This window comes from Papio anubis, chromosome 15 (genome assembly GCF_008728515.1).
Source record: "Papio anubis isolate 15944 chromosome 15, Panubis1.0, whole genome shotgun sequence".
Taxonomy (NCBI): Eukaryota; Metazoa; Chordata; class Mammalia; order Primates; family Cercopithecidae; genus Papio; species Papio anubis.
In genome coordinates, this window is record NC_044990.1 from 74,046,575 (window position 1) to 74,059,121 (window position 12,547).

General features: G+C 39.6%; 1 protein-coding gene across 3 annotated transcripts in view; it reads left to right on the forward strand.

Annotated features, from left to right (window-relative positions):
* The window catches only part of CLDN10 (claudin 10), a 124,124-nt gene extending 111,659 nt beyond the window's left edge, over positions 1-12,465 (forward strand). For all 3 annotated transcript variants that reach the window (XM_017951359.3, XM_017951360.3, XM_003913999.4), the window contains exons 4-5: positions 11,462-11,569; positions 12,133-12,465. In XM_017951359.3, coding sequence (XP_017806848.1) covers positions 11,462-11,569; positions 12,133-12,247 — 223 coding nt within the window. In that variant the 3' untranslated portion in view covers positions 12,248-12,465. The remainder of the gene's footprint in view (positions 1-11,461; positions 11,570-12,132) is intronic.
* The last annotated feature ends 82 nt before the right edge of the window (positions 12,466-12,547 follow it).

Consider the following 12,547-nt stretch of genomic DNA (forward strand, 5'->3'; position numbering starts at 1 on the left):
ATCTTTTCACCATTGTGGCTATTTAGTAGTTAGAAATAAACAACTACCTGCTTGCTTTTTTTATTATTATTTAAGTTCTAGGGTACATGTGCACAACATGCAGGTTTGTTACATAGGTATACATGTGTCATGTTGGCTTGCTGTACCCATCAACTCGTCATTTATATTAGGTATTTCTCCTAATGCTATCCCTCCCCAAGCCCCCCACCCCCGACAGGCCCCAATGTGTGATGTTCCCCGCCCTGTGTCTATGTATTCTCATTGTTCAGTTACCACTTATCAGTGAGAACATGTGGTGTTTGGTTTTCTGTCCTTGTGATAGTTTTCTGAGAATGGTTTCCAGCTTCATCCATGTCCCTGCCAAGGACATGAACTCATTCTTTTTTATGGCTGCATGGTATTCCATGGTCTATATGTGCCACATTTTCTTAATCCAGTCTCTCATTGATGGACATTTGGATTGGTTCCAACTCTTTGCCATTGTGAATAGTGCTGCCATACATACATGTGCGTGTGTCTTTATAGTAGCATGATTTATAATCCTTTGGGTATATACCCAGTAATGGGATGGCTGGGTCAAATGGTATTTCTAGTTCTAGATCCTTGAGGAATTGCCACATTGTCTTCCACAATGTTTGAACCAATTTACACTCCCACCAACAGTGTAAAAGCATTCCTATTTCTCCACATCCTCTCCAGCATCTGTTGTTTCCTGACTTTTTAATGATTGCCATCCTAACTGGTGTGAGATGGTATCTCATTGTGGTTTTGATTTGCATTTCTCTGATGACCAGTGATGATGAGCATTTTTTCATGTGTCTGTTGGCTGCATACATGTCTTCTTTTGAGAAGTGTCTGTTCATATCCTTTGCCCACTTTTTGATGGGGTTGTTTGTTTTTTTCTTGTAAATTTGTTTAAGTTCTTCGTAGATTCTGGATATTTAGCCCTTTGTCAGATGGGTAGATTGCAAAAATTTTCTCCCATTCTGTAGGTTGTCTGTTCACTCTGATGATAGTTTCTTTTGCTGTGCAGAAGCTCTTTAGTTTAATTAGATCCTATTTGTCTATTTTGGCTTTTGTTGCCTTTGCTTTTGGTGTTTTAGTCATGAAGTCTTTGCCCATGCCTATGTCCTGAATGGCATTGCCTAGGTTTTCTTCTAGGCTTTTCATGGTTTTAGGTCTTACATTTAAGTCTTTAATCCATCTTGATTAAAGACTTAATTACACCTTTTTGTATAAGGTGTAAGGAAGGGATCCAGTTTCAGCTTTTACATATGGCTAGCCAGTTTTCCCAGCACCATTTATTAAATAGGGAATTCTTTCCCCATTTCTTGTTTTTGTCAGGTTTGTCAAAGATCAGGTGGTTGTAGATGTGTGGTGTTATTTCTGAGGCCTCTATTCTGTTCCATTTGTCTACATATCTGTTTTGGTACCAATACCATGCTGTTTTGGTTACTGTAGCCCTGTAGTATAGTTTGAAGTCAGGTAGCGTGATGCCTCCAGCTTTGTTCTTTTGGTTAGGATTGTCTTGGCTATGAGGGCTCTTTTTTGGTTTCATATGAACTTTAGTTTTTTCCAATTCTGTGAAGAAAGTTATTGGTAGCTTGATGGGGATGGCACTGAATCTGTAAATTACTGTCAGCAGTATGCCATTTTCATGATATTGATTCTTCCTATCCATGAGCATGGAATGTTATTCCATTTGTTTGTGTCCTCTTTTATTTTGTTGAGCAGTGGTTTGTAGCTCTCCTTGAAGAGGTCCTTCACATCCCTTGTAAGTTGGATTCCTAGGTATTTTATTCTATTTGAAGCAATTGTGAATGGGAGTTTACTCATGATTTGGCTATCTGTTTGTCTGTTATCAGTGTATAGGAATGCTTGTGATTTTTGCACATTGATTTTGTATCCTGAGACTTTGCTGAAGTTGCTTATCAGCTTAAGGAGATTTTGGACTGAGACGATGGGGTTTTCTGAATATACAATCATGTCATCTGCAAAGAGGGACAATTTGACTTCCTCTTTTCCTAATTGAATACCCTTCATTTCTTTCTCTTGCCTGATTGCCCTGGCCAGAACTTCCAACACTATGTTGAATAGGAGTGGTGAGAGAGGGCATCCTTGTCTTGTGCTGATTTTCAAAGGGAATGCTTCCAGTTTTTGCCCATTCAGTGTGATATTGGCTGTGGGTTTGTCATAAATAGCTCTTATTATTTTGAGATACGTTCCATCAATGCCTAGTTTATTGAGAGTTTTTAGCATGAAGAGCTGTTGAATTTTGTCAAAGGCCTTTTTTTGCATCTATTGAGATAATCGTATGGTTTTTGTCGTTGGTTCTGTTTATGTGATGGATTACATTTATTGATTTGTGTATGAACAACTACCTTATTTCAGATAAATTATCTCATTCTTGTCAAGTTGAATGGACACTAGACAATGTAAGAAGTAAATTTCTAGATTATACAGATTTTTCTGGGTGAGGATGAAAAGAATATTGACCTCATCAGGTGACCTTGTCAAGATATTTAATTTCTCTCTTCTATACTTATTATAATTTAATACACTATGGATGTTTGTTTATTTAAGTTTACTCCATTCATGAGGTTATTTGGAGGATGAACTAATGTTGGTAGCAATCTCACATATTCTCAGATAGGAGATTTCAGATAAGTGCCAAGTGGTAAGAACAAAACAGAGTTCAACTGTTGAATATTAAGAAAGTGTTATTCAGTGGTTTCAGTTTGTTCAGAAGTAGTGTAGGCCACCTAAGATCACCAGAATTACTTTGATGCTTTTTGTTATGCTAGCATGACGTAAAAATCTGCTTGGGAACTAAATATTTGGCACTGTCTTTTGTTTTTACTGACTAGTGTGTGACATCATGATTTCTGCCAGTGTGCCCTGCTTTCTGGTAATTCAGCTCTTACCTCCATTGCTCCTCCCCTTTTCACATCCTGGCTAACCTCTGATCAACCTTCAGAACCTGCATTCTTGGTGAGGTGTCCCTGTTTTGGGTGTTCCTTTTCCACCTCTTGCTTCCATCCTAACCCTACTGGGTGGTTTGCACCTGCTCATTTATTGGCTGGTCTCCTTAACAAGACCACAAGCATCTAGAAGTCGAAATGATGTGTTGCTCACTTTGGAATCTCTTGTAGAGGACCCATGCTCCATGACCCTTACAGCAAGGACGGTAAATCCGCAGTGGTGTAGGACTGTCTACCTGTCTGCATCTCTCCTAGAATGGTAAGACGGAGCATGCTTGTGGTGATCGCCTAAAGGAACAGGGAGAGGCAGCATGGCACACTGTTCAAGAATAAGGACTCTGGATCCAGGCTGCCTGAGAGTAAACCTTCCCTTTGTCACTTTCTAGCTGTGTAACTTTGAAGAAGTTACTTATCCTTTCTGTGCCCAGTGCCGCTCATCAGTAGAATGAGGATAATACATACTAGGAGGCTGTTGTCAGGATTAAATGAGATAGTATACTTCAACTGTTTAGAATCATGGTAGTTCATAGTAAACACTTACTCAATGCTACTATTTTTAGGGATACTGACCCTAATGCAGAGTATACTAATATATAGTATATTACCTTATGTAGTCTATTAAGTTAGCCACAGAGAAATGTATGTTGAAATGTTGGAGACCTAGTAGAAGAGATAATCATTTTAAGACACTTGGCTCTCAAGTAGAAGGCACATTTGAAGGGGACCTAACACGAAACCATAAGGCTTGGCTGGGTGCAGTGGCTCCTGCCTGTAATCCCAGTACTTTGGGAGGCCAACGTGGGTGGATCCTTTGAGGTCAGGAGTTCAAGGCCAGACTGGCCAACAAGGTGAAACCCTGACTCTACTTAAAAATACAAAAATGAGCTGGGCGTGGTGGCGGGTGCTTATAGTTCCAGCTACTCAAGAGGCTGAGGCAGGAGAATCACTTGAACCCGGGGGGTGGAGGTTGCAGTGAGCCAAGATTGCACCACAGCACTCCAGCCTGAGCAACAGAGGGAGTGAGACTCTGCCTCAAAAAATAAATAAATATATATATAATAAAATAAATAAGGCTTGTGTAATTTAAAAATTGTTGGTCACCTCTGTCATACCATTGAGTTAGAGATAAGTAATAATTTAAAGTTGTCAACTGGATACTCTTGGTTCGATTGTAAAATATGTTCAGGTAGGTTACTTGAAGACTGAATAAAATGTCAGATATACTTTTGATTGACCCAAGCTGCTTTTGCTGCAAGTCCATCTGTATATTTTTACCTCAACACAAAGCCATGTACACCCACATCCACACACGGATTCTTGACCCAAGCTTAGCAATACTGGCCATGCCCTAAGGCATCTCAGGACAGTATTTGTTATTTTAGGAATTTCCCATCTTGAAGCACAGCCTTCTCTGTGATGTCAGTTTATTCAGACTTAAAAGTCTGCATGTAAACCTGTTACTGTGCCTACTTTAACTATTATGACTCAGAGCCTCATTTCTCACTTACGGCCAAGCAAACGCCCCAATTATCCACACACGAATGGAAATGTGGCATGGATGGTGCTAAGCAACAGACTTGGTTTTGAATTGAACTATGTGACTTTGGGACCATGAGATGTTCCTTTTACATTACAGTTTACTTTGGCTAACAAAGAGTAGCCAACATTAGATTTAGTCCTACTGTGGATGGTTTTTAAATTTCTGTGAATAATTTTCAAGAATTAGTAGTCCTATGTAGACACTCACTGATCACTTTACACACTATTAGAGAGGCAGGTGGCGGAGAGGAGAAAGGTGAGGTTTTGGAGTATGACTCAGCTCTGATCCTGGCTGAATCCTCGTCCTCCTCTTCTGTTATATTAGGTAGAGTGCAGTTGCCTTGACTGGATAACAGAGGTAGTATTTCCTGTTCTGAATGTTAAGAGGATGAGAGAAGATAAAATATTGGGGAGATATTGGCCCAAAGATGTGAAATTTCAGTTAGATAGGAGGAATAAAATATATACATAATTTTAAAATGTATATATATACACACACATATATACATATATAGAGACCAGTTTTATATCTATTTATAAATTCAGCATTCCTGATTGCCTAAATATGTTTCCTGAAGTTACCTTTGGACAATGTGTAACATATTAGGTTGGTGCAAAAGTAATTGCGGTGTTTGTCATTACTTTTAATAGCAAAAACTGCAATTACTTTTGCACAGACCTAATATTTCTGCTTCCCTAATTAGGTAATGAGCTAAATAAAATCCTTGAAACATGTTCATTTTAGAAAATAAAAAGAAAACGTCTATAAAGCATCCACCACAGCGACACATGGTAGGTAATCAATCAATGTTACCTGTTATTAATATATGCAACTTATAGAATTCTGAACTACCCTAATGAAAATCACAGCACATGGAAGGATAATGGGCGTATGTGTATTATAATCTAGCCACAGAAAAGCAGTTTTTTTGTTTAGGTACCCCCTACCAAATGTCTTTATTTTGGGTTTCCTAAATGTAAGAATTCTCTATGAAGTTTCCATATATAAGTAGACACTTATAATTTAAATTATTCCATCCTACTTTCGCCCACCATTTGGGAGGCACCTGCTACTATTTTCCAAGTCTTGTTGGATGCCTCGGGTAGGAAGTACTGTGGCATCTGCCAGGGAGTGGGAGAGAACCCAGCAGAGGGGGAGGCTGAGCGTCTCATAAGAAAGACTGGACTGTGGCAGCCTCAGAGACACACAGGATGAGCGGGCACCCCACATAACTGGGGCCCCAAAAGAATGAGGTGTATTTTGGGGAAATGCAGATAATTGCTGTAGAATACTTACTTATATAAAAATAAAATCAATTCATGCAGTTATATAGATCTTGGATTGTATTTAATATAAGACAATGCATTGAATAAAAAGTTTTATGTTAGACCAATAGAATTCAATTTTGAAATGTTATATTTGATAATATATGAGTGTACTTTCTGGATTTTAAACTTTGTAAAAAAAGAAAACTTACGTAGTTATTGTAAGGTAATTGGAAAATGTGTCTTGATTAAAATGAGGAGCAGGATACTATGTTTGAAAAACACACAATATTGAAGGATGGCAGAAGACCTGGCTTCTAGCTCTGTGACCTTCAGCAAGGTCACTTCACTTCTCTGGGGATCTTAAAAGGATGAGGTGCTTTCGTTTGTTAAAACCGATCTTGCTTTGTTTTGGGAGGGGCTGCTCTTTCCTTTTTCAGCTCCAACATGCCCTGATTCTAATTGGTATCCTCACCTCTTTTTGTGCCCGAAGAAAAGGCAGCCCGAGGGCATTCATTAAAAAATCCCGTGCCCTGAAGCTCTTGAGCCACTGAGAACTTAACGAGCCAGGGAGAGAGAAAACTCCCATCTTTCTGAAATGACAACTTAAAATATGTTGCATCGATTGGGTTTTTTCTATTTATAAAATCTTTTACTTAAAGTGTACATAAAAGGATGATGGCGTGACAGTTAAGAGCTTCGGTTTGGAATCACAGTTATGGGTTTTAAATCATGGGTCTACCATTTATTTGGCTGAGACATGAAGGAACAAGTAATTTAATCTCCCAGAGCTTTAGTTTCCTCATTTGTAAAATGAGGATAGTAATACGTATCTCCCAGGCTTATGATGAAGATTGAATATCATAATGTTTGTAAAAAAAATCTTAGCACACACAGAAATGTCCTAGTACAATGAGCTGGCAGTAATAGTAGCTGTTGTTAGCATGGACATTGACTTGAACCACATCTGAGTGTGTTTGGGAGAACCGTGGTAATGTTTACTTTGCAAAAACATGCTCTTCTTATTGTTTCATCACACTTTACTGTAATTATTGGTTTAATGTCTGACTATCCCCAGTAGACTATACAATCTGGATCTGTGAGCCAGGGCCATGTCCCTCTTATCTGCCCTGAACACCTGATTAGCACAATACCTGGCATGTCATTTCTGTAGAGGTAACCAGAGGAGGTTATACCAGCTCCCCGTAGATGGCAAACCTAAATCAGAATAGGGATTTGGGTGCCAGGAAGACAAAAGTAGGAGGTGAAAATAAGTTGTTTGGCATTCCATTTCCTTAAGATTACTCTAAATGGCTCAAATATGAGTTGAAGTATGAAATGCATCAGAATCAAGGTCTCTAGGTTGGTGTAGCTCTGGCCAGCTCAACATGAAATGAGAGCCATGCGCAACAGCCTACAGCACCACATACAGCTGGGTGGAGAGTGACTTCACCTTAGATCTTTATGATTTCTTCTTTGAGAAAATTATAAATTGTTATCTGTGTTTTAATTTCTGTTAGAAGTAAATTTGTTCCCCATTCCATTTCTAAAGTCACTTAGTGACGTTATTAATGTATATTGAAGTTATACGTGCAGCTTTTGATTAGTCCATCAACCGAGATCCTCTAAAAACAATGTTTTCCTCCATAAATGAAGTTCTGTCCTCAACCTGAAAGTCATGGATATGGATTGGTCCAGTGTCATGTAGATTTGTAACCTTTCAGAATAATGAAGAAACTTTGGTGTTAGTCATAAAGAGGGCACACTCTGAGCAGGAAGGCTGGCCGAGGGCCAGGAGGATATTGTTCACAAAAGACCTGCAACAGAGAATCTGAAATTTGGATAATCTTACCAACGTGTTGAAATCAGCTTCTTAGTGTTACCAAAACGGAAGAAAGATTTCCAGACAGAGAGTAAATAAGTCGCCTAATCAATGTGAAAGAATATGTGCCTGGGAACAAACTGGAGTGGATATTATGTTCACCTCTTTCTCAGTCCTATCTTTCAATAACACACGTCAGGTTTTTTTTTGTCTGTTATTTGTGTTTTTTTATTTTTATTTGTGTGTGTGGGGGGGTTTTTATTGTACTTTAAGTTCTAGGGTACATGTGCACAACGTGCAGGTTTGATACATAGGTTTACATGTGCCATGTTGGTTTGCTGTACCCATCAACTCATCATTTACATTAGGTATTTCTCCCAATGCTATCCTTCCCCACTAGCCCCCACCCTGTGTCCAAGTCTCATTGTTTAATTCCCACCTGTGAGTGAGAACATGTTGTGTTTGGTTTTCCATCCTTGTGATAGTTTGCTGAGAATGATGGTTTCCAGCTTCATCCATGTCCCTGCCAAGGACATGAACTCATCCTTTTTTATGGCTGCGTACTATTCCATGGTGTATATGTGCCACATTTTCTTAATCCAGTCTATCACTGATAGACATTTGGGTTGGTTCCAAGTCTTTGCTATTTTGAATAGTGCCGCAATAAACATACAAACACATGTCAGTTTTTGCCAGATACACACGGAGAGATGTGAATTAAAGTCACTGTTGAGTAAGTTTGTGATATATCTTTCAACAGAAAGAAGGAAAAGTCTCTGAAAGAACATGCCACTAAATTAAAAAAAAATTCTGGGGTAGACGTATGGTTTCTGAAATCATCTCTAAATGGATACTGTCTATTAAATGTTTGTCTCCAACATAATTCACACTGAAATTCAAATGGAAATGATTTTTTTCCTTGGAATAGAGTCAATATGTAGTGACTTAAGATATTTTTCAAAAAAGGCCATGTGTGGTGGCTCACACCTGTAATCTCAGCCCTTTAGGAGGCTGAGGTGGGTGGATCACCTGAGGTCAGGAGTTCAAGACCAGCTTGGCCAACATTGGGAAACCCCATCTCTACTAAAAATACAAAAATTAGTTGGGCATGGTGGCACACACCTGTAATCCCAACTACTGGGGAGGCTGAGGCAGGAGAATTGCTTGAACCCGAGAGGTAGAGGTTGCAGTGAGCTAAGATTACACCATTGCACTCCAGCCTGGGTGACACAGTGAGACTCCATCTCAAAAAAGAAAAAGATACATAAAAAGGATATATTTTAAAAGATATTAAATATTAATATAAGCCAAACTCATGATTCCTAAATTCCTCCAGAAAGTTTCAATATGGCTTAAATTAATGTAGACTCACTTCCTCATCCACCTGGGTAATTTATCCTGTAATTTGTAGTAATACTGTATCTGTGTTTGTAATGCTTCTTTCAGTGAACTCATTGTGCCAAGCTATGCTTATGATTTCTATCATCTTCATCCCCCAACTGGCCACTCTTAATAATTCGATATTTATCTATTTGTAATCAACCATGGTATCTGGCACTGGCATTCTATTTTAGTGAAGTTCAATATTTTCACAAAAATCTCAGACCATGTTTTCAGGGCATATTTACACTAAGAGTAATATTAAGGTATAGTTTCAGGAGAGAAGATAACCTAACCTGTACTGGGAAAAAAAAAGTAGAGAAAAATAGCAAGTGTTATACAATTATAGTCATCCTATAATAATATACTTCATGCAGAACTTTACAGTTATGCTCACTCCTTTAGCTGTCTGCAGTAAAAAGGGTGCCAACAGACAGATCTGATGCCATCTTCTAGGATTTCCAGGTGTTTCAGGGGCCAAATGACATGCACCTCCAGTTTGGCAGGCATGCTGCTTGTTGTCTGTGCATAATCTCGTTAAAATAACATAAAAGCAGGGCTGACTGCAGAAATCCAGGGCATCTTTTTCAGATGTGTAACACAATATTTAATGAAAGTATCTTTTCTGAAACTCCCAGTTCAGCATTCCTGATCTGGCCAACTCTTTTTTCACTTGTGGACTTCGTGCTCAGTCCTCCTGTGTGTGTGTGTGTGTGTGTGTGTGTGTGTGTGTATGTCTGTGTGTGAACTAACATGACAGCAAAAGCAACCTTTCGTTTTCTAACTACAGTCTGCCTACATGATTTGCGCTGCAGAACAGAATAAACACATGGAAAGCTTGGCAAGGTTAAGGCAGAGGGTGTGTGTGCAGACCGAAGTGTTTGTATCCCCACTTATACAAACCCTCTGTCTCTGCCATTGCCCCTTAACGGAGCCCGCTTACGTTTCTCAGATGCCAGAGCACAGTGAGTGCTCCAGAGCAGGAGGGGCTTCCCCCTAGTTGTTCTGTTGCAGCGGTTCCTTGCCCCATCGATCACCCTGATGTCCCAGGAAAGGCAACACAAGAGTGAGTAAAGAAAGGCTCACAGAGCAGCATTATTGTGCACATAACTCCATCCCAACTGCAAATGCACACGTGGGCCCCGTGTCCCTGATCAATGTGTCTTAAAATACTGAGGTTCACTAAAATAGGATGCCAGTGCCAGGTACCATGCATGCTTGATTAAAAGCACACCCTGCTTCCTGCTCTCCTGGCTAGTGATGGGCCCATCCTATTACACCACTCTGCCTGCCACTCAGACCACACCAGAAAGCCTGCCCATGTGCAGAGCCAGAGTTCAGAGATAGTGACGCTTCAAGTAGGAGGGGGTGCAGCAAGGCTCAGGACAACCCCAGGCAGCACTGGGTGGCCTCGATCTGATACTGAAGCCTGGCCTTGGCTCTTGAACTTGGCTCCCCTGCGCCCTGGGGATGGAACTAACCTTGGGCCCTGTGTTGCCTTCTCCTGGACCTCTTACTCTCTTGCCTCATTTCCCCTATGGATTCTGTGCTATCAAAACAGACCCTCCGACCCTGGCTTTATTTTACACTGAAAAGCACCGAGATTTCTTTTGTCTTGCAATGGAAGTTTATGGGCCCCAAATGAGAGTTACTCTTTATAAAAACAAACAAAAACCTAAAATCAACCTATTCTTCTGGAGAAAGCTAAACAAACATGAGAACACACATAGTCGCTGAGATTCTGGTGTACTTTTCTCATTCCTTGTTCTCTGGGTGAACTGAAAGGATTTCCTCTAGTCCGCTACTGTAAGTGATCTTGTTTTTTTGTCCTCAGGAGCACTGTTCATACATTTGTTTCATGGCCTTCCCCGGGAAGGACTGTCTCGTTTATCTTTGCATCTGCTCCTGCTGTGGTCATCGGCAGAGCACTATGACCTGCCATCTGGGCGATGCTTAATAGTAATTTATCACTAAATGATAGCTATTGATTCATTTCCCCACTAGACTGCAGTGATTAATGACGATTTGCACATAGCAGGTGCTTAGTAAACATTTACTAAATTGAACTAAGATGACAGCAAAAGCAACCTTTCGTTTTCTAACTACAGTCTGCCTACATGATTTGCACTGCAGAACAGAATAAATAGATGGAAAGCTTGGCAAGGTTAAGGCAGAGTGCAGAGGAAAGGTGTTGGCTGAGTCAGGAGACCCTGGCCGTGACTACTTTTGCTTTGACCTTGCCCCCGTGGATGCCCTCATTTCCTTTCAGGAGGTTGGGATGGTCTAATGGCTATAAAAACACTTTGGGAAGAGTTTACAGCATTTTACAGCCACAAGGCGTTATTATTTCCTTTACAATTTTCAATAGCAAAAAAACATAATGAGCATTTAGTAAATGTTGACTCTCAGTGTTAAATACTGTTTACTCCCCCAAATAAGTGAGCTGTAATACTTGTGTAATGCTTTCTCACAGGTATGAATTAGGAGCCGCTCTGTTTATTGGATGGGCAGGAGCCTCACTGTGCATAATTGGTGGTGTCATATTTTGCTTTTCGATATCTGACAACAACAAAACACCCAGGTATGAAAAAGAGACAAAAATGATCTGTTAAAAAGTCGAAGGCTATTCTAAATCATGGCATGTGGGACAACTTACAGATAGTTCATATGATTCTTAGAAACTTCCAAAACCCAGAATTGGAAGAGGTTAGGAGTACAGTTAATTTTTTACAGTTTTACCATTATTATATTCCAAAGAAAATTCTGTAAGAAATAAGGGTCTGAATATGAGGACATGTTCTTCACTTTGGCCTCATCATAATTTTCCTGTAGGTAGGCAGGAATGTTGATGGCCTCCACTAAGTCTCCTAGGTTCCAGGAAGACGAGTTTTAAAACATGGTTTTGTAAGAGGATAACTGAACAAATGACCAAGTCATGAGTTTCTTCTGCAGAGAGTGTCCATCCCACCAGTTATTCAGAAATGACACTGAAAATCCTTCTTGGGGCAAGAGAGAAGAAAGCTATCTAAGAAAGAGGAAGACTTACATTTAGATATTGGCAAAGACGGGCTGAAACAGTTTCTTCCCATTTTTGTTTGCCCTATGCGTAGAATAGGACCTACCAAACTATGTTTTACCTTTCAGATACGCATACAACGGGGCCACATCTGTCATGTCTTCTCGGACAAAGTATCATGGTGGAGAAGATTTTAAAACAACAAACCCTTCAAAACAGTTTGATAAAAACGCTTATGTCTAAAAGAGCTCACTGGCAAGCTGCATCTTGAGTTTGTTATAAAAGCGAACTGTTCACAAAATGATCCCAAGGCCCTCCCATAATTAACACTCAAAACTATTTTTAAAATATGCATTTGAAGCATTTGTTGATTGCAATGGATGTAAGTGTTCTTACACAGTTATATACTAATCATTTTCTGTTGTGGCTTTCTATAAAAAATAAACAGGTTATTTACAGGATTTGTAAAATGTTTTCTACATTTACTACCAAAAGTTCAAGAAGTATTCGTACTCTAGCCTTTTTCATCATTCATAGATAGAA